The following is a 19490-nucleotide window of genomic DNA, read 5'->3' as shown; positions in this document are numbered from 1 at the left end:
CAACTTTATTGCAATAGGAACAGTTACCTCTCTTCCCTGTCACCACCATCTGAAGACCTTCTGTGGAATTTCTTGGGGGCAGTCTTACAACACAACTGCTTCAACTTATCCAGGTTTTCCTGACACGTTGCTGCGATCCTGTCCAGGAGTCTGCCGATCACGTGTGCGCCGTCTCGCGCCTTGTGCTTCCGCGCACCTCTACTCCACTTCAAGTCCGCATCTTCCCAGGTCTCCGCCGGTTCGTAGCGATCGGTATCCTTCGATAGCCTGTCGTGTAACTTGACCAACATTGACAGTATGCTCTGTTTCACCTCTATTTTCAGCTCGTTTGATGAACTTGTGTCCATGGGTTCACTTCCACTTGTGTCTTCACAACTACTCGAACCCTGATCCCTAGACTCGCTTGATGTACTGGCATCTGGACTTTTCCGACTCTGTCCATCTCGCGATTTTGTCACAACAACGTTACCGCCCCGTACAACAGTTGGAGCGAGGCTGAAGCCAAGACGGCTGGGACTGGGAGACGCTGTGTCCATGTCTTCTTCGTTTTCTTCCGGGATGTCTTCCAGATCTTCCATCGACTCTTGCTGCTTCAAAGGTACTGTAATGTACTGTATCTCATGTCTGTGGAGAGGAAAGTTTCACAAATTCCTTTAGAAACATAGACACTGAAACATCTATCAGATTCTGTGAATGAGATTTCCTAGAAATTAATTTTCTTGATTAAACTATATTCATCACCTCACATAACATGTCCCTACCTGTCAATGAGCTTTACACATTTTTGCACATAAACTGTAACGTGTTCTGGTGATAGAACTTACAAATTCCCTGGAGCTGAAAGTTAGTTAGACAGTTAGGACCTTGAAGACCCTTCAATAGAGAATTGAATAATGAACACCACCAAACAGTTTTCTTTATTTCGATGCTACAACTTGTCGTAACTCACAAGCTAAGTATATAGTACAGTGTACCTGAGGTTAGTGAGGATATTGCTGGAGGGAAACCACTGCTGCCATCTCTTGTCTGGAACACAGGCTGCCACATCCTCCTTCTACACAGTAAGATAAAACACTTAACTTAGAGGATCTTCCAGCTTAAACTCACAAGAAGAGTGATAAAAAACATAATCTTCCAGAATCAACCTTATTCCCCTTCTATTTTGACTTATTCCAACTACCAAACTATTCTTTGATTTCAACTCTTAGTTTAAAAAAATCCTGAATGCTTCACCAGAACTTCTCCACCAAGTAGTCCCCAAAACAAATCAAATTTAGGTTTCATGTAATACTAGAATCAATTCTTCAATTCATATTAATTTTTCTCCTTTCGCAAAAAGAATTATAGATAAAAGATAGGTAACAAAAAATGATATATGACATACGTTATATCAAGGAAGAACAGAAAACGTTACATACCACAGTTGACGATGGTTTGTTGCACATTGGGTCCACTGCCATGTCCAGCAGGTAGATACACAGGTAGATGATGGGCTCAGGCAGGGACTGGGACAGAGTCAATGACTGGAGAAGGAAAAGAAAATGCTTAAGAAATTAAAATTTAGTCTAGAAATACATATAACTCTGAGTCTGATACACACAAAGAGAATCTTGCCTGTATTGAAAATGCTGATGGGCTGTACAGCTATATCTGTCCCTGGTGCTGAATACGTCCTACTGTACATGTCCTTGGTGCTAAACAAGAGTCAAACTGGAATGTTCTTGTCCTTGGTGCTGAATGAGTTAAACACATCATATAGTGACTGTCCTTATCACTGATTAAGCTGCAGATTTTCTAATTTTCATATCATAGTTTCTCTCACAGAACTGAGAGAACTACTGTAATTCTTGAAATTGTTCTTGATCTTGATGCTGTGGTTCTATGTTCCACTTGACAAGTTCAACATAAAAGTTAAATCAGTGAAGGCCCTGGTGTTTCCATTACTGTATAGTAGTGCTATCGCAAACTTAAAGCCACTGCAGACAATCTTAAAAGCGTTTACAGTATCACAATGTCCCTGTCCTTGGTGCTGAATGCTGTTACTTAGTTAATTTTCCCAAACCTTGATCTAAGAGGACAATTTGATGATTAAAAAATGTACCACATATACATTTGAATGGTCCTCAGTAAGATTTTGTCATATTTTAGCATCAATACCTTGTTTTGTAACAGACTGTACCTCTATGTGACCTAGTGTGGTGGTAAGCAAACTTATACACTCACCACTATACATAATGTCAATATAATAAACAGAGGTATAGATATCTAAAGACATACTAGCAAGTCCTCCTACCTTCCAGAGTATGCAGAAGATGAGGCCATGAAGAGTCTTGCTGTTGAGGATCTTCCTGATGCCCTGGTAGGTGTGCAGGACCTTCTGCAGTTGGCGGAACGGCGGCCAGGGGGACTCGCTGCCTTCCACCAGGCCAGCCTGCTTCATGCTGAAGAAGGAGAAACAAAATCAGATGATTTTTTTGTTTACAATGAAAGTTAATTGCAAGTTCTTGCCCGTAGGCTGATTCTAAGTACATGTAACATAAAAGGACGGACAGACAATGATGAACAATATAACGTGTGACTATTCTAGTCTAACTAATAACATTAAATTCTAAATTATTGGATTCGACTTCTTTTTCTGATACAGTGGAAGACAAATGATCCCACTTTTTCTGTAATGTGTGTGTTTTGTGATGTTAAGAGGAGAGTAGTTTTCTACAATCTACAAGTTATGGTAGGAGGACACTATTAGATGTGTTGGAAACCATGCATGCTTACAATACACAGTCATGGATTTTCAACAACCAAATCTCACATCTCCCTCTCAAAAAAAAAAAAGGATGATGCTTGGCCATAATTTTTTCTCCTAGTGAAGAAAGAAAGTCCATCTTACTGTGCGGTGTATCTGTCCATGGCAGTCTGGAAGTCTCTCCTGTGCACTGCTCTCACCAGGATGAAGATGGGGTCAAACTCATGCTCCCATACAGAGGCTGGAACAAGGAAAGAAAAAGGCTTACATTAATATCACTAAATACTAGCAATGTGATATTGTTCAATTAATTTGGATAATGCTCATGCGAAAAAGAAACATACATAATACACTATTTTCCTACCTATATCAATGAAGGTTAGACATCCAGCTAACGAGATGTGCAACACAAAAGTTGCTCAAGTAACTGGATAGATAATTGGTCAGACATTTTAGATAGTGATTAACGAAACATACACTTTACAAAATCTATCCAGTTGCTTGAATAACAACTGTATTATGTATTTTCCTACAGAACTTGCAGTCCATGTATATCCTGTATAGTTACCTTTAGGTGTGTATGTGCCCTGCTGCATTCCTCCTGCTTCAAAGTTGGGGGCCTTGAAGTCTGCAACCTACAGATAAAACAAAAAGTTTTTTTTTTTTAAATTCTGATCCTGAAAGTTTACTGAAATATGTCAAACTGATAAGAAGTTTTCTTCATATGGGGTTGTGTGGCGTAACGGCAGGGTGTTCAGCCCAGAACCCAGCAGTCCTGGGTCAAATCCTCTGACGACACTGATGTTGTGCCCTTGGGAAAAGGCACTTTACGTGGCTTTCCTTACTCCACCCAAGTGTAAAAACGGGTACATCATGTGTGGGTCATGACACCAGGAATAGCTGCCTGTGTCTCACGTGTATTGCACTGTTGCAATTCTGATAAAATCAAAAAAATCAAATCATATAAAACAGGCAAACTTTTGCTTAAGGATTTCTCAGATAGTCTTACCTCTTTCAGTGTTGCCTCGAAGTCTTTCATCTGGTTGCTGCCGGTCGTTCTCTCCGGCATCTTGGGATGCTAAGGAAAGTGTTACTTAAGGGGTCAAACTTTCCTGAGTGTTGGCATGCATGCACTCATTCTTTCAGGTGCTGATGAGAATACTATTGTAAGGTAGCCTACAGGGTAGAGTAAAACAGCTCAGCACACAATTTCTTGTGTGATTTCTGTAAATGGTTATAAAACATGCCAGAAGTCAGGCACGTAGGAAAGTTGCATGTAGGAAAATTGTATGTCATACTACTCCCCTCCCCAAAACTGATTCTAGATCAAGCAGGTTAAAAAAACGTGGAAATAGACAGGTTTACTTGAAGAAATACAGATTTCATCACAGCAGTAAGGTAGACAATCAACTGTTCATGCACATTGCAATTAGGTGGATCAATAAATTGATGCTAAATCAAATATAGAAATATTCACAATATCAAGAAGCCTTCTGTTCCTATCTGTATCTGTATCTGTATGGCTAAGTATAATTACGCCGTCGTGTAACACACCAGCTTCGCAGGTACCCCGTGCGATAGCAGCTGCTTATATTACACTGAACAACCTGTCACACCTAACCTTTGCACATCTAGCTGTAAGTGTTGCTTAATTCTATCTAATGATAATGCCCCTATTAAAGGATACTAGGTCCATAAGTTGGCTGTGTGTTCTATCACTCATACACAGCTGAGACACCATCTCCTGTCTCAGCAGGTCGCGCTCGTTCAGCCCGAGGTGCGTCCGCGTGGACTGCAGCGTGCAGAGCAGTAGCAGCGCCCCCTGGAGCATTGACAGCTCCTGCTCAGGGTTCATGGGGAGGTCAGCCGGCACCACGGCCAACGACAGGAACTCATCCACCGAAAATCTAGGAGTGGGAAGACAGAGGAATGATGATTTGTCTAATAGTATACAAGTGGACTTTAAGGAAAATTCTCATTGGATATAGCTAACAGAAATTCTGTTTCATAAGGGTTTGATATGCACTTGCAGTGTTACCATTTTGCTGATCTGAATATGTATCAACTCTGTGCTTGTTTCCCGGACACTTCTAAACTCTTTCTTCTTTTATATGTATGGATACTAATAGAAGGTACACATGTTCACTTCTAAATGCTAACATTACCGATGAAAGCTTAAATCATTACAACTGACATGTAGAAATATGGTTAATGTGCTTGGAAACCAACTCTCCTTACCTTTCCAGTACAGTTCTTACACAGTAGTCCGGGTCCAGTCTGGAGGTACAGAGCTGTGAAGTGCAAAACAACAGCTGCAATTAGTATAACAGTAACTATAACACCTTTGTGATTATTTCAAGGTGCAAATACTAATGATACTTCAACACATGAGGGATAAATAAACAGTTAACCTTGCATAATCTTGGTACCGTTCTGCTAGTCCCAATTCCTCCAATATCAAATTTTATAACACCATTAAGAGTTGGAAGGGCCCAAGTATCAAAAGTTAAGTTCCTTCTAAAATCATACATACACTGTATACCAGGCCCCATGAATGATTCTGATTAAAGATGTACTTCAACAGCCTGTCACAAGACAAGCTTAAAGGATAAACTCTGCAAATAAACAAAGGTAGTCTTGCATATCTTAATACTTATGTGTGAGTGTAGGACAGCTGTGTTCACCTGCAGCAGGAAGAGGTCAAGGTCGATCATAGAGCAGCAGAAGTGACACTGCACATAGGTCATGGCCTGACCTTTGATCTGGAGGCCGTTACGAACCCACATGCCACTGTGGATCTCACACAGCGCAACCTGGCAATAAGAAATACAGTGACTGTTTATGTACAGCTGAATCAATGATAACCCAACCACTTAGGACAAATAATACTTATAACCATTGCCAACAGGGATTGACCAGAAAAATACAATGGACCATTAACTTGTAATACGTACCTTACTAGTTTGGATTGACAGATTGTTCTAGAAATCATTTAACGTTGACTTCCGAAATGATAATTTTTTTCATCAGAACATTCCCATTAGATGTGGTATTGGACAGATGAAACTACCTTCTGTCTCTTAAAACTAAAGTGCATTTATCCTGAAATAAACATCCATGCATATGGATTATCTATACATTATTTAGGATGAGGAAGATTCACCTGTATCTGCAGTGGATGTGCCATCAGTTTGATCAGGAAGTCGGGATCACCCAGAATGGTGTCGATGTTGATGGAACCATTCCTCACAGCCTGAAGAGCAAAGGCATGTGAAGAAAATGGTATGTAAAACTGGTACTGATACAGTTTTCATTACAAATAACAGAATCAATTCATGGAATACTTGAACGTAACTGTTACTGAATTCCAGGGTCAGTATCATTTACTTAAAGAAAACATCAGTGGTAATTTCCACATTGATCACAAATCATTAACAATACTATACAAATTTTCCTATGTGTAACATTGGCAGGTAGATACTCTCCACATACCTGGCTGATGAACACTGCCAGGTGTCTGTGCAGCGGGAAGTGGAAAGACACCTGAAGAGGAGGCGGCTGGAAGGATGGAAACACAAAGACATGGTGACACACCTGCTTCCACTCGTAGATACTGGAGATCTTGAAACTTATGAGGTGTCTAGTTTAGTGTGACTTCTTCACCACAAATTCATGACACTGAAAATGACTCCTGCTGTACTACAGAATTGTTTCAATTGCAAAGTTGAAACAGCAAAAACCTCAAGTCAAACTCAAGTCAGCAAAGCATCAAATGTAAGTGTCACAGATTTCCTTACCGTCTCCTGAAAGCAAATGGCATCAAACCAGTCCTGTAGTGTGGTGAGACAACTGTCTATGACTGCCCTGCACAGGTGGTCAGTGTTCTGGACAATAGAGGAACATGTTTTTAACTATCAGTAAGTAAAACTGTCTATGAGATAAATGATTCCACCACCATTGGTTGGTTGGTTGGTTAATGACTCAAGACATTATGAATGCCCATGGCAGGTACAAGGAATTTGACACTAAAACTTCGAGAAAGACCTGGATACACGACATTGCAGATTGAGGAAATCTTCAGCACTGCAAGATAGGACAAAACAGTGCCAAACACAAATTTAGTGGCCATAAAATATAGAACCAAAAAAAGAGCTTGCTATATTAATTCCTGTATTTGAACATCGAGAGCAATAGCTGTTATATGGCTGGCATTCAAAAAAAGCAATAAAAGAAAAAATGTTAATGAATTAATGAGCTCTAAATTTGGGGGCATCAGAATACCTTTTGTTTGCAGTGTCCCACGAGGGTCCACATGGGGGAGGCACAGGCTTCCAGTTCTGCTGAAAAGGCGGCATAGTAGGTGTTGGGCTCAAACTCCACATGATGCTCCAACTCACGCACATTCAGGTTCATTCCTGAAACAGGCACAACAGGGCGTGTCATGAGTTTAAAGCAGTTGAGGAGTTTTCGTCTTGTGAATCATTATCTTGTGAATGCTGACACTGTAATGCTCATATTTGTAGGTGCTTAGGGTCTTATGTCTAGATCCGCGGTATATAAAGTTAACACAAAGTCAAGCTGGTTCAATGGTGTCATATGAGCCATATTTATTGTGACCTATGCTTACCATAGAATGTTCAGAAGGTAGGCAGGGTTATGGGATTGGCCCCATAACAATCTGTCACTCACCAGTGAAGAGAGAAACAAACTCCGCCCACATGCCGAGGAGAGCGGAGTTGGACATGAACATGGCGGCCGTGGAGCGGTGGGACAGGATGTTGATGAGGTCGCTGACCAGCGGCCAGTAGCGGTGGTCCTTCAGGGTGGAGGAGGAACAGTTCACCACCATGTGGAAGTTGTGATCAGGATCTGGGAAATTAAAGCAAGAATGTTACTCATACCTCAATGAAACTATTAACAGTTAATCCATTCTGGGTCCTTTCTGGCAAAAGAGAAAGAGGGGTAATACTGTAAGAGAGGGAGAGTGTGGCCATCGAGCAAGAGAGATGGTGCTTAAGGCACAGAAGACTTTTTAAACATGTCACATTTGCCACAGGGCATCAACCAAAACATATGATATCTGAATTTATATCTACAATCATAACAACACGAGAACAGTGAAGGGGACAATACCACAAAATCACCACAAGACTATAACTTTCTTTATCATGTTAGGTTACAAAATAGACCATACAAACAATACACCATTTGTAATGTGCTCTGTATCTGTAAATTCTCCATCATGTCACATTGTGCATAAGTGTGGCTAACTTTCTTTATCATGCTAGGTTACAAAATACATCATACAAACAACACACTGTGTAATGCGCTTTGGATCTGTATATTTTCCATCATGCATGTGCATGGGTGCGGCTAATTTTCTTTATTATGTTAGGTTACAAAATACATCATACAAACAACCCACCATGTAATGCGCTCTGTATCTGTATGTTCTCCATCATGTGCACGAGTGCGGCTAACACGATCTCCAGTAGCTGGTGAGTCTCCACCATCTGTCGTGTCAGGTCCTCGTTACTGAACAGCTGTACGCTGATGTGCACAACGCGGTTGGACATGGTGTCCGCATCGCTCGCCTTCACAAGCACCACCGAGATGCGCGAGTAGTGCTGCACGAAAGTCCGCGTGAACGCATCCTGAATGTGAATACATATTAAAGCTAGTGAGACAAAGATATAACACAGTATGGGAGAGTAAGTGTAGGCAGACCACGCACAACCTACATACATCAACTGTGTGGAATGCGAGCTGTACCCTGGAAGGCTTGCCCAGAGCATGGGTGATTAACATCCATGAGACCTTTACGACCAGATGATGATGATGATGGGAGAGCTGTTAGGTCATAAACCATAAAGCCTAATATATAGATGGAAATGGTGGAAAGTTTAACTTATTTTCCTATTGGGGAATAAGTTTTAAAACAAAGCATGTAATCAGATGAGACAACAGAGAATAACCATCTTTCTGACCTTGTAGTCGTTGTCTGGCAGCATCTGAAGAAGAAGAGTCACCATCTTCTGTGGGAACTCAAACTTCAGGGTCCAGAACATCAACTCCTCCAGAAATGTCTGGTGAACCAATTCTGCCTTCAGCGCTGCTATATCTGGAGTTAAGACAGTTAAAAAGTCATGAAGGGGATACTCCCTTAGTTACACTTTTGGAGCAAATCCAGAGTTTACCAATTCAAATAATTTTTTGCAATTTCTCTGAATGATCTTGTTTTTAGATGACACAATGGCATATACATGTAGCGAACATATACAATTTTTTTCATTTCTTTTCAGTGAATTTCTTGTCTTTTATATGGCAAACAGAAATTTGAAAAACTCAAGAGTGATGTTCCAATGCCTCTACCATCCTGACATTAGTTTCCTGTACTGTTTGGACCAGCTGCGGACAAACTGGTGGAATTTCTGGACTTACCAGCATTTCCAGGACATCTGCCAATCCTGTCAGAGTAACTTAAACTGAGCTTTGAAGGTTGCCAAAGAAAACATCCACTATATGGAGCTTGTTGTTTTGCCAAAGGTTTAGATGCAGAGGGTACTATATATTCATTCAGTTTATGTTAAATTATCCTTTTGTATCCTGATTTGTTATGATTTTGTAAGGGCTCCCTTGGAAATCAGTCACTCAGTTAACTGAAGGGACTACCCCTAAGATTTATGAATAAATAAATAAATGAATACATGACTGTATATGTAAAAATCTTCTGACCTTCCATAGAGAAGGGTGGTGGAGGGGCAGGGATGGTGGCCAGGGCACCCTGGTAGTTCTCTTGGCTCTTCTGCTGGTATTGCTGTCTTTTGTGGTCTGAGGGAGTGGACCCTACAACAACAAACATAGTTCTTTCCTTATCAAATACATAATGAGGTACAATACAAGTAAACATCACTGATGATCTTATGGTAAAGTTATACATAAATCTGCAAGCTAAGGAAGGCTGCTAGGATGTTACCATACATTCAATATATGATGTATCTCTCATTGTTTGAAAGCATTTAGCAGATCCAGATGTAATTCTTACTTGCTCCTTAGGCCCACTAATTCTCTTCACCCCACTATTTTTCAAAATCCCATCAAGCTATCTTGTTAGCAAAGAAATGCTGGTGAAACAAAGATAATCATAGTAGAAGTTAGTCTTACCGTAAGTGAAGTTCTTGTAAGTTTGTGGGTTGGTTAGGAAGTGTGTCAGGACCTTCCTCATGGCTGCTCCCATCCTGGTTAAGTCGTGCAGGTAACTCAGGACACTGTCTGCATCGTGTACTGCATCCATGTCTGCTTCATAGGCATCTAAAATCACACAGTCACACTAAATATTCTCATGTTTCAGAGTCACTGATAGCCAGTAGTTTACGCTTTAAACAGAGTCAAAAGAAATACAACCTGGACATATGGCGTTCAAAAATATGAATGGAAATTAAAGGCCAAAGCACATACATGTAGTTTTTAATTGAAATACAACTGTAAGGGAGGTATATATATGCAGGTAACGTTATCATATTGAATAGATATTTTAATGGTTAAAGCACTAAATGATACAAGCAGAAAGTGTAACCACCTCTACAATTTTCTAATAGTTCTTCTACATGTACACTAGTATTGGTATGTTGATATGTATGCAATGCCCCAACAGTTTGTAAAATAGAGGTCATGCATTTGTTACAAGGGTTGTATATATTTCCTTTTACATGTACATGTAAGCCGTCAATAACACATTGGCTGAATAAGGTTAACATTGGTTGTTTTGATACAGACCATGAGAATAACCATACATGAATAATATAGAATAACAATGCATGAATAATATGCTACTGCAGAGTCATGCTTTTAATTGCATAAGAAGCCCCCAGACATAGAGAGGGTAACTCGCCTATACCAGGTCTGCAGTGGTCACGGAAGTGTTGGACGACTCTCAGCAGGATTCTCGGGATGATCGCCTCGGCGACCGCCAGGACTTCGTGTGGACAGGGCGGAACGTTCATGTTTCTGCCGGGGCCATGTCGGTGGCAAAACCTGGGAAGTTCAAGGGCAAAACACTTAACACCTCAGCATGACACTGACCTAGTGTCTACTATGTAGGCCAATGTGGCCTCTATATAACCCCCATTTAACATTAATCCGCCGGGTCACATAAATCCACCACTTCCTTAGTGCAGTACCCCCCAGGTATGCACAGTTTAGATATACAGAAGTGCATCATACTGGGGGACATTAAATTGGAGATCTGACAATGTAATTTCCTATTCATGTATTTAATGCAGCGGCAGTAACTGTGAAAATGAAATTCCACGGGATGGTTTCTTTAATTACATGTACCACCATGATATTGGCAATAAAATCCCATGGCAGAGCTACCTTGGGATATACATACACATCATTTGTTGAGTGAATTGTAGCATTGTCAACATGTGATGTTTTGTATCACTGACAAATTACTGGGAAATATCTGCACAACTTCTATGTTGGCAAACATATATTTCATCACAATATAGTTTTATGTCTTGTGTTCATACTCAGTCTTCCTATGTCTGAAGAATCGTGTAGGGAATTTTTTTGATTCAAAGTATTTCCATGCATGTCAGTTCAACATGGATATGAAAAAGTACTTAATCATATAGGTTTGTATGAAGATAAATAGGTGTGCTTAATAGGAAAAAATGTTGGTGATCACTCAGAAAGGCAGTTAAGAGATGCCATACCACCACTCTACTCAAGAAATCTATTCATCTCAACTGTGATCCCTTTACTAATGACATCTTTTACTGAGAAGGTTTCTAAATTATTAATGTCTGTCAGCAGAAAGTGAAGTAAATGATACATGTTTCAGATGTAATGCAATAAGATATCTGGATGATATCAAAAGCATAATATCATATATCATACGTATTAAGGCAGGAACAAGAGTAATATTCTTCTTCTGTGATATGTTGTTTTTGGATGATATTAAGCATAAACATGCATATATCAACATGCCCCTCTAAAACAATACTCAAGAAAGACGAAAGCATTTGAACAGCTAATAAGATAACAAACCATAGAAACCCAGACATTTTAAAATAGCACATCTAGATGTTAAAATTCATATTTGTATTGGTTACAGGCTAGTGTTAGGCACCAGGGAGAAGGTATTCCAAAGAAACACAGAACACTGGAAAGCTACTAATGAGTGAACTGCATGAACTATCCTAATTCAAGTTCAAAAGTGTAACATTGGAGACAAAGTTGCTGCAGACAATACAGCATTCTCCCGTCTGGGGCTATATATATTATAAAGATGACCTATTAGTATTTGTGACATATGGGGTATAGGTCAACAATGTGTCAATCTGACAGCGGTATTTTCTAAATATGGCAACTTGTTAGGGCTGGAGGTCTCATGGTGCAAAATTCATGGGTCATAAAAAACTTGTTAAGCTAGAGTCTAGAGATAACAAAATAATTGCGGGATCATGACCAGGAAAATTAAGAGCCATCTGCAACCATAACAGATTTCTGAGCTCTAGATGGATTATCATCTTGATTTAGTGACCTACAGTAGGTTAGAACATGTTGATATGTACTGACAAAATAAAAACATTAAAGAGAAACTAGGGAGCCCAAACCTACATGACTTAACCTCCCTTCAAAGACCTGATATTAAAACTCATGACCATAGCTTTCCCAGAACACAAGATATCAAAACCAGAAGTTCCAATGCAGTACCTTAAAAAGCTGCTAGGGGGCCCAAAATTTGACCATTTTGAGATCTCATCAAGACCTACCCATATACTACATATCAAGATAATCCATCCAGGCATTCTCGAGTTATGCTATTCACAATAACACACACACAGACATACATACGCACCCGAAAACATAACCATCTTGCCCAATGTAATATTACTAATAACATAGATATAATTATTACCCAGAAGTCTTCATGACGCTGGTATCCCCGCAGTCACACGCGCCTCCTGCCTGACTGCGGAACATGTTAAAGTCGTGTCCGGTGTGGTTCCCCGCTTGGAAACAGTCCGCACACAACGACATGCACGGCGAGATCCCGCAGGTCCGACATCTGTACGCGACAAAGTTGGCCGTCCATACCAGCCCGCAGGTGGTGGCATTGTCATGTCTTCTTACTAAAGAAGGGGAGACATCAAATTGAATATAGACTTGTTGTAAAGATACATGCCAGCAGCCTTGGCTGTTTGGTGAGGAGTGAGTGAGAGAATCAGGATTTTACTACATGATGTAGTCGACATAGTCTTAACAATCAAGGAACGCAGAAGGAGCAAGACAGAGTAACAGTAGTGCAACTATAACACAGAGCTTTATTCAAGGTGAACCTTGTGAGTCATGGTGACCTCTAAAATACTATGATGCCATTGAATGAAGTTGATGAAGTGCGTGATCTAATTAACATAACCCCAGTGGCGCAGTTATGACGTGCCAGAAATTGTTGCACATCATCAACAGTTTCAGGAGTTTGAGCCAAACATCTATACAGTATATACATATGCTGGCTAGTAAGTAACTAATTCATTCAAGGAATACATCATGATGTTCAGCCTGTCTGAGCACATTATCATTATAGTACATCATCTCATGTCATCATTGGAATGATAAGCTTTAATGGAAGGTTAGGAGGTTCAACTTAAGATTGTTCCACTTCAAAAACTTTATAACTGTAAAATGTAATTTCATCCATGGGGTATACATGCTAGAGTAATCACTTTCAAAGTAAGCTGTAGTTTGGAAGGAAACTGCTAGGAGTCACCTTTTCGTATAACATTTCAATTCAATGTCCAAATTCTATCCTGTCAAATTTCAAAGATTACCAAAATCCTTTCACAAACCAGCATGCAATGCTGACAGAACATACTTGGTGTAGAGACTGCCTTGATGGAAGAAACACATCAAAACAAAAGTGGAAAAGATAGAAATTATCTTGTTATGATAACAATGTGAAGAATAATACAACCAGTCTCCTTTTGTTGACATCATCATCATCATCAATGTTTTTTGACATCATACAATTATAAATCTTTGTAATGTCATGGGGGAATCAGACATGGCAAACCCCCACTTACCCATACCCCTCAACAGAGACGGGGGCGCTATAGACTTTCTGCAACTTATGATCTGCTGCTCAAAGAGTCATGTATCCTACCTGCATATTGTGATGTTACAGAAGCTGTGGACTGCTCATTTCTTGACAAAGACTAGGGTTGATTAGTCAAAAATTTGGTATTAGGGTCCAATTTTTTGTGTTGGCAATTGCAGCTCAAATTTGATCCAGACTTTTGAGGGTGCACAAACTCAAAGACAAACAGACATGCAGACACATGCCTAAAGGAATATTTCACTCCTCTGGACAGATTTTTGAATGACAAGAAACACTGTTGTCTGGGGGCGGTGCAGACATGTTGCATCATCTTGATCACGTTTAGGAGACATAAAAAGACTAGAAAGGCAACATTTGCGAGCAAATACAGCATGTTTAGCCATACTCCTCGCCATGCAAAAAATGGACTCTCCCCAAATAACAATGGACCATTCTAAAATACTTGCACTAAAAAAATGAATCACCCCAGTCCAAAACTGAGTCTTCCAGTAGCACCTCAACACAATATGGACCAGTCCACAACCATATCCACTAATTGATTAACACTTCTGCTAAAGAATGGACTTTTTCATAATCATTCCAGCTCAAAATTGAAAGAAATAATTAAAGAATCCTCCCCTTGCAAGAATGGGATATTCCGTGCCATTTCCATGTAAAGCAGTCGAAAAATATCCGCTGAAAATTACACTCTTGCGCATAATCAACCCAGTTCAAAATTGAATTAAAAAAGATCAGCCCCAGGGAAGAATGAAGTTTTCCATAGTATACATATGAAGATTTGACAGGAGACGAAGGAAATGACCAAAAACAACATATTTGGGTCAATTCAAAGTCACCGAGAGGGTTTTAATATAATATTTGTAATATGTTTGAACTATTTTGATTAAAAGAATGTCTAAGTCACAACAGTTCTAAAGTGTTCAAACAATTAGAATTGAAACTTATAACATGTTTGAACTCATTTCACATACGTTGGAAACATTTCGAACGTAACTACACAAAAATCTCTTTATTTAGAACAGTTTCAAACCATCTATCCAAATGTTTCAATGTTCGAACAATTTGTAACAAAAGATTTTCACAATTGCCCTCATAAACGAAGGTGCTAAGTCCTCCTGTGTGTTTCTGCCTATTTTCGGTGGCCGCGCTAGACCACCAGCGGATTTGTTTTGACGGAGCGTCACCCGCGCGCGACGATGTACACTGTTCGGCACCGCTAATATCCGGCATTTTCCCGCTCCAAAACACTCCACAAGACCCACGTTTTTAGTGTTTTGCCTCTTGTGCAACACGATTCGATTTGCATTACTAACGGGACGAAAATGATAGAAAAAATTCACCCCGTCCCGGCGTCCGTCCCAAAAACATGAACGACATGAAAATATATTTTCTTACAGATTCAATCACAAAAATCAACAGCATGGGATTCCAAATTTTCGCAACGGCCAACCATTTATCATGGTTGAACTTCCTTCCAAGGCGTGCGATAGATAAACATTCCCGGCACATAATAGTCACTAGTACCAGACTAACGCAAGCTCATGATGATAATAGGGAGAAAGTTTGTCAGTGAAGTTTGGCCACCAGAGGGTACATTCATTTAACGTTGCAAGCTAGCGCAAAGGGGCGAATCATTGACCTTACCGGGGACTGACTCTACTGGCCTAATCATTCCTTTTTTGCCGAATTCTACGATCCATACGCCCGTACGTAGGACATGTAGGAAGGCACCGCCTACCACCCGCCTTTGATCATGTATGAAGTCGGCGGCAGAGTGAGATCATCAATCAATTTTGACAGGAGTGTCGCGCCAGTCTGAGGAGAAACGATCTCCCGTGTTGTGTTGAAGAATTTGGAGTTTGAAAATATCTGGAATAACTAATGCTAGAATAAACATTCACAAAATCATTGATTTAACTTGTTTTCTGTTATAAAATTTCCTAAACTGCAATTTAACCACTGAGTTTAAGGGAACATGGTGTTTTCCCGATAATCACGTTAAATGTTTATGTCCGGTCTTTCCTCCTCGTAAGCAAACTTCAAGCTTGGCCAGGTGCAAGGCACTCGGGGTCAATGACCTGTAGGTCATATGTAGTATTGAAAGTGACAGAAGTGGCAAATATTGTCAAGAAAGCCCAAAATAAATCGTTTTGAATATATGTATGCCAAAAATGGGAATGTAGTCCTTTAAATATTTGTTCAAGCCACATATACAGCAAATTTCAGGTCATTCGGTTGAAATACAAGGGCGCAGGAGGCCAAGATATGCTAAAAATAGCCTAAAAACCTCAATAAAATCACTTTCAAGGTCAATATCAAAAAAAGGAAAAGAACGTACATTGGTTTTTGCCTACATTACCTCTGTACCAAATTTCAGGTCATTTGGTCAAAAAATGACAGAGATGAATCGATTTGAAGATTTGACAGGAGAAGAAACATGAGAGAAAACAATATGTTGAGCCATACTTATGGCTAAACATAAATATTTACATGTGTACATGTAGTCTAGGCGCGATGACACTTCATATCAACATCGTGTCTTCGATTCATTTTTCACGATCAACAGCATAACAGGTCGCCAATGTCTATGCAAAGCATACTTTTCCAATGTAACTTCCTCATGACACTTCAACGTGCGCATCTCTTGCGAATCTTCCGTGACTACAACGTGCAGACGTAACGTTAGCTGCAGAATTTCTCAACTTACAAATAACCGTAAACAACGACTACTTTACTCCGTCACATCTTCTCTTGAATATGCAAGGTCATCTATGATAGTTGGGAGTCCCTAGGGACTTATGTTGTTGTTATTCTTGCCGAAGTATCTGGCCCCAAACGGAGGATACCAGTATAGAAACCCGATCTGTGCCCTACCAATTTTGGCGAAGTCCTCCGGAGTGTCTCCACCCGCCACCAACCATTGCAGCCACTCGAGGTTCTCCGGGTCATCGATGGCCCTCTCCGGGCTCAAGATGTGCTCTAGAAGGTTGTGTAAGTCTTGATGTCCCTGAAGACGTGACGTTTCCGAGTCTGAGGAGAGGAAAGCCTTGAGATAGGCGGCGGTTCGGCGCTTTCCCCGACTTATCAGCTGTGCCGCCGCCATCTTGGTTTGTTGTGTTCGCGGAACGCTGGGAATGTCGTGACGTCAATGGCGGGAGTTTTCAACGGTGTGTGCTATCTGACATGTTATCGGTAAACTTTCAATAGGTTAACTAGTGGTATGATTGAATAGTTCCGCGGACCAATATGTCCATCAAGAATTGTTTCATCCATTAACTATGCAAATGATGAAACGATGCGTTAGTTGAATTTGCGCATTACTAGACGTGTATACTACTAGTAGCTTAGTATATACTCACCACTGTCAGTTGCAAAGAAAACATAACCTATCAGTTAAAAAGAATGAATGAGTACAACGATACGCTAGAAATAGTTACTCAAGTGAGTGGAGTACAACGATGTTTTATTTGCGGGTCTTTTCTTTCTTACGGTTAAGTCATTCAGCAAAATACGTATACATGTACATTGGAAACGGCACTGAGGTATTCCGGCCTATTTCGTGTCAAATTCATGATGTCATAGCATAGGGTCCTGAACGTGTCAGAAACGTTTTAATGACAACGTACAGCTATGTAGAAGCAACTGTATCTAGGTGCTCCGCTACACTAGTATATCTAGGTGCTAGAGTGATATTAATGACATATTGTAAACGATGATACTATTTTCTAATCTTTCGGATCATATATATCAACGCTACCCTCTCTTCCGTGTATTTTAAACGTTCACGGAAATTATTTCACAGCTTGGTATATATGTGGTACTTGATACAGTATTAACAAAATCTTCTTCAAAACGTATTGTTTTTTAAATATTTTCTCATTGAATCACGAAGTTTCAGACATATCTTACGTAATGATGATATTCCGTGTATGACAGTGGCAGTGTCATCATCAGAAGAACAACCTGCATTCGATCTTGGCTTGCGTTTTAGCTCTGCTATACATTGGTAATGCACTAGAGGGCGCCTCGACATCACTGGACCACCCCAGCTTTGCCAGTTAACGTGCGTGTATGAAACATCAGTAAAAAGACAACGCCAACATTAAGCCGTAGTGAGGAAAACATCTCCATTGCAATTTCAAACACTGTGCGCAAATTCACGTTTTTTAATAGAATTTTTCTGACCTTGGCACAAGCGATGGTTCAGTTTTCATCATCATCATCATCATCATCATCATCATCATCATCATCATCATCATCATCATCATCATCATCATCATCATCATCATCATCATCATCATCATCATCATCACCACCACCACCACCACCACCACCATCATCATCATCATCATCATCATCATCATCTTTCTTCCTCTTATCCAATATATGAAGCAATTACGACGGTAGATGTACAATTTACCATCACTTCTGTCGGGTTCTCTCCATCCAAGCTTGTCGCAGCTTCAGTACGTTTCTTTAGGGCGTCAAAAATTCACTTATTTTCTCGGTCTTTAAAAAAGTGATAGGCCGTTTGCAAGTATTGGTCATTCTTCTCGTGATGTAGTGGTACTGTTTCTCTATACATACACAGCAGATTTACATCAGAAGGTTGGTTGAGTTCTTTTTCTTGGTTAGTCGTCAGTCCCGCTAGCATCAATGGAACTGCCTTGAATATGGTCGCCTCATACATATTCATGACTCAGTAGAAATAAAACCCTGGCATACTTCAAACGAGTCCAGGGCGACCAACAGTACAGGAGTCTCTGCGCCGTCACTTCAGAACCCCTCATCAGGGATAGCCAAGGCATACATCAACAGATCCCATCACCATGGCTGCCATGGCAACAGATGCCTCGCTCACCAAGGCTCCTCTTTCCCAAATCCCTGGGCTATGCGTAAGCTGGGTTTACGGTTTCAAACTCTCCATTTCCGACTGTGATGTATGACCTATTTTCACTTAACACGCCGTTCCCGATACTCCAGTGCAATTCCCTAGGATTTCATTATTACTTTGAATGTTGTATAACTGTACGTGGGTGTACCGATCCTTTCTTTCCAGCGTCCAACGATATAAAATAGAACTTCCATGCCCATCTGATAAATCTTGCTTGTAGACGTTATCGGCATACTTCTTTGCAACTCTTTTTCAAGTCCGACATATTGAGAATATCTAACCACACATGCTGGAATAAACAGCGTTCTGTAGTTTCCTTCAACATCTTTCTCTTTTTCAGCTTCCCAACTTTCTTTGTAATGATCTGATGATAATCTGTGAATAGGTCTGCGTATTTGTGATGTCGAAGTTTCTCCTTTTCTTTGTTCGGTATATGTTCCATTATGTGTACATCTTCAGTGTGAATTAATTTCTTTCCAATGGCAGTTCTTGGTCAGCTTGCTCGTGCTAAAACGACAGCCAGTTAGTTGCCGAACTGCCTTACTCTCCCAGCAGAGGTTGGACTCTGGCTGATGTGTTTTTATAATCTCCAAGCAGATCTAACGGTAGCAAAGACCGTATCCAACTAGGTAGCAAAAGGAGTTTTCATAGCCACGGAATGCCACCGTTAGGTTTGCTTAGGTTTGCTTTTTGGGGTCTTTTTGTCCAATTTCGTCGACAGC

The 19490-nt window shown here is 40.3% G+C and overlaps 1 protein-coding gene across 7 annotated transcripts in view; it reads right to left on the bottom strand.

The window, feature by feature from the left end:
* LOC136447493 (E3 ubiquitin-protein ligase ubr3-like) overlaps nt 1-17004 on the bottom strand; it is a 35919-nt gene extending 18915 nt beyond the window's left edge. For 5 of the 7 annotated variants that reach the window (XM_066446477.1, XM_066446481.1, XM_066446483.1 and 2 more), the window contains exons 1-22: nt 16749-17004; nt 12675-12888; nt 10638-10780; nt 9911-10057; nt 9482-9592; nt 8734-8867; nt 8172-8400; nt 7436-7615; nt 7028-7161; nt 6544-6630; nt 6239-6304; nt 5910-5999; nt 5431-5559; nt 4985-5037; nt 4434-4653; nt 3756-3824; nt 3315-3381; nt 2891-2987; nt 2294-2441; nt 1419-1523; nt 975-1054; nt 28-624 (exon numbers count right to left, since the gene is read on the bottom strand). In XM_066446477.1, the coding sequence (XP_066302574.1) occupies nt 28-624; nt 975-1054; nt 1419-1523; nt 2294-2441; nt 2891-2987; nt 3315-3381; nt 3756-3824; nt 4434-4653; nt 4985-5037; nt 5431-5559; nt 5910-5999; nt 6239-6304; nt 6544-6630; nt 7028-7161; nt 7436-7615; nt 8172-8400; nt 8734-8867; nt 9482-9592; nt 9911-10057; nt 10638-10780; nt 12675-12888; nt 16749-16977 (3329 nt within the window). In that variant the 5' untranslated portion in view covers nt 16978-17004. The remainder of the gene's footprint in view (nt 1-27; nt 625-974; nt 1055-1418; nt 1524-2293; nt 2442-2890; nt 2988-3314; nt 3382-3755; nt 3825-4433; nt 4654-4984; nt 5038-5430; nt 5560-5909; nt 6000-6238; nt 6305-6543; nt 6631-7027; nt 7162-7435; nt 7616-8171; nt 8401-8733; nt 8868-9481; nt 9593-9910; nt 10058-10637; nt 10781-12674; nt 12889-16748) is intronic. The other 2 variants (XM_066446480.1, XM_066446479.1) reach the window with 2 other exon arrangements.
* Between the last annotated feature and the right edge of the window lie 2486 nt (nt 17005-19490).

This window comes from Branchiostoma lanceolatum, chromosome 13 (assembly GCF_035083965.1).
Source record: "Branchiostoma lanceolatum isolate klBraLanc5 chromosome 13, klBraLanc5.hap2, whole genome shotgun sequence".
Taxonomy (NCBI): Eukaryota; Metazoa; Chordata; class Leptocardii; order Amphioxiformes; family Branchiostomatidae; genus Branchiostoma; species Branchiostoma lanceolatum.
The sequence above is the reverse complement of the archived record's forward strand: the minus strand, read 5'-3'. Positions and strand labels throughout refer to the sequence as shown.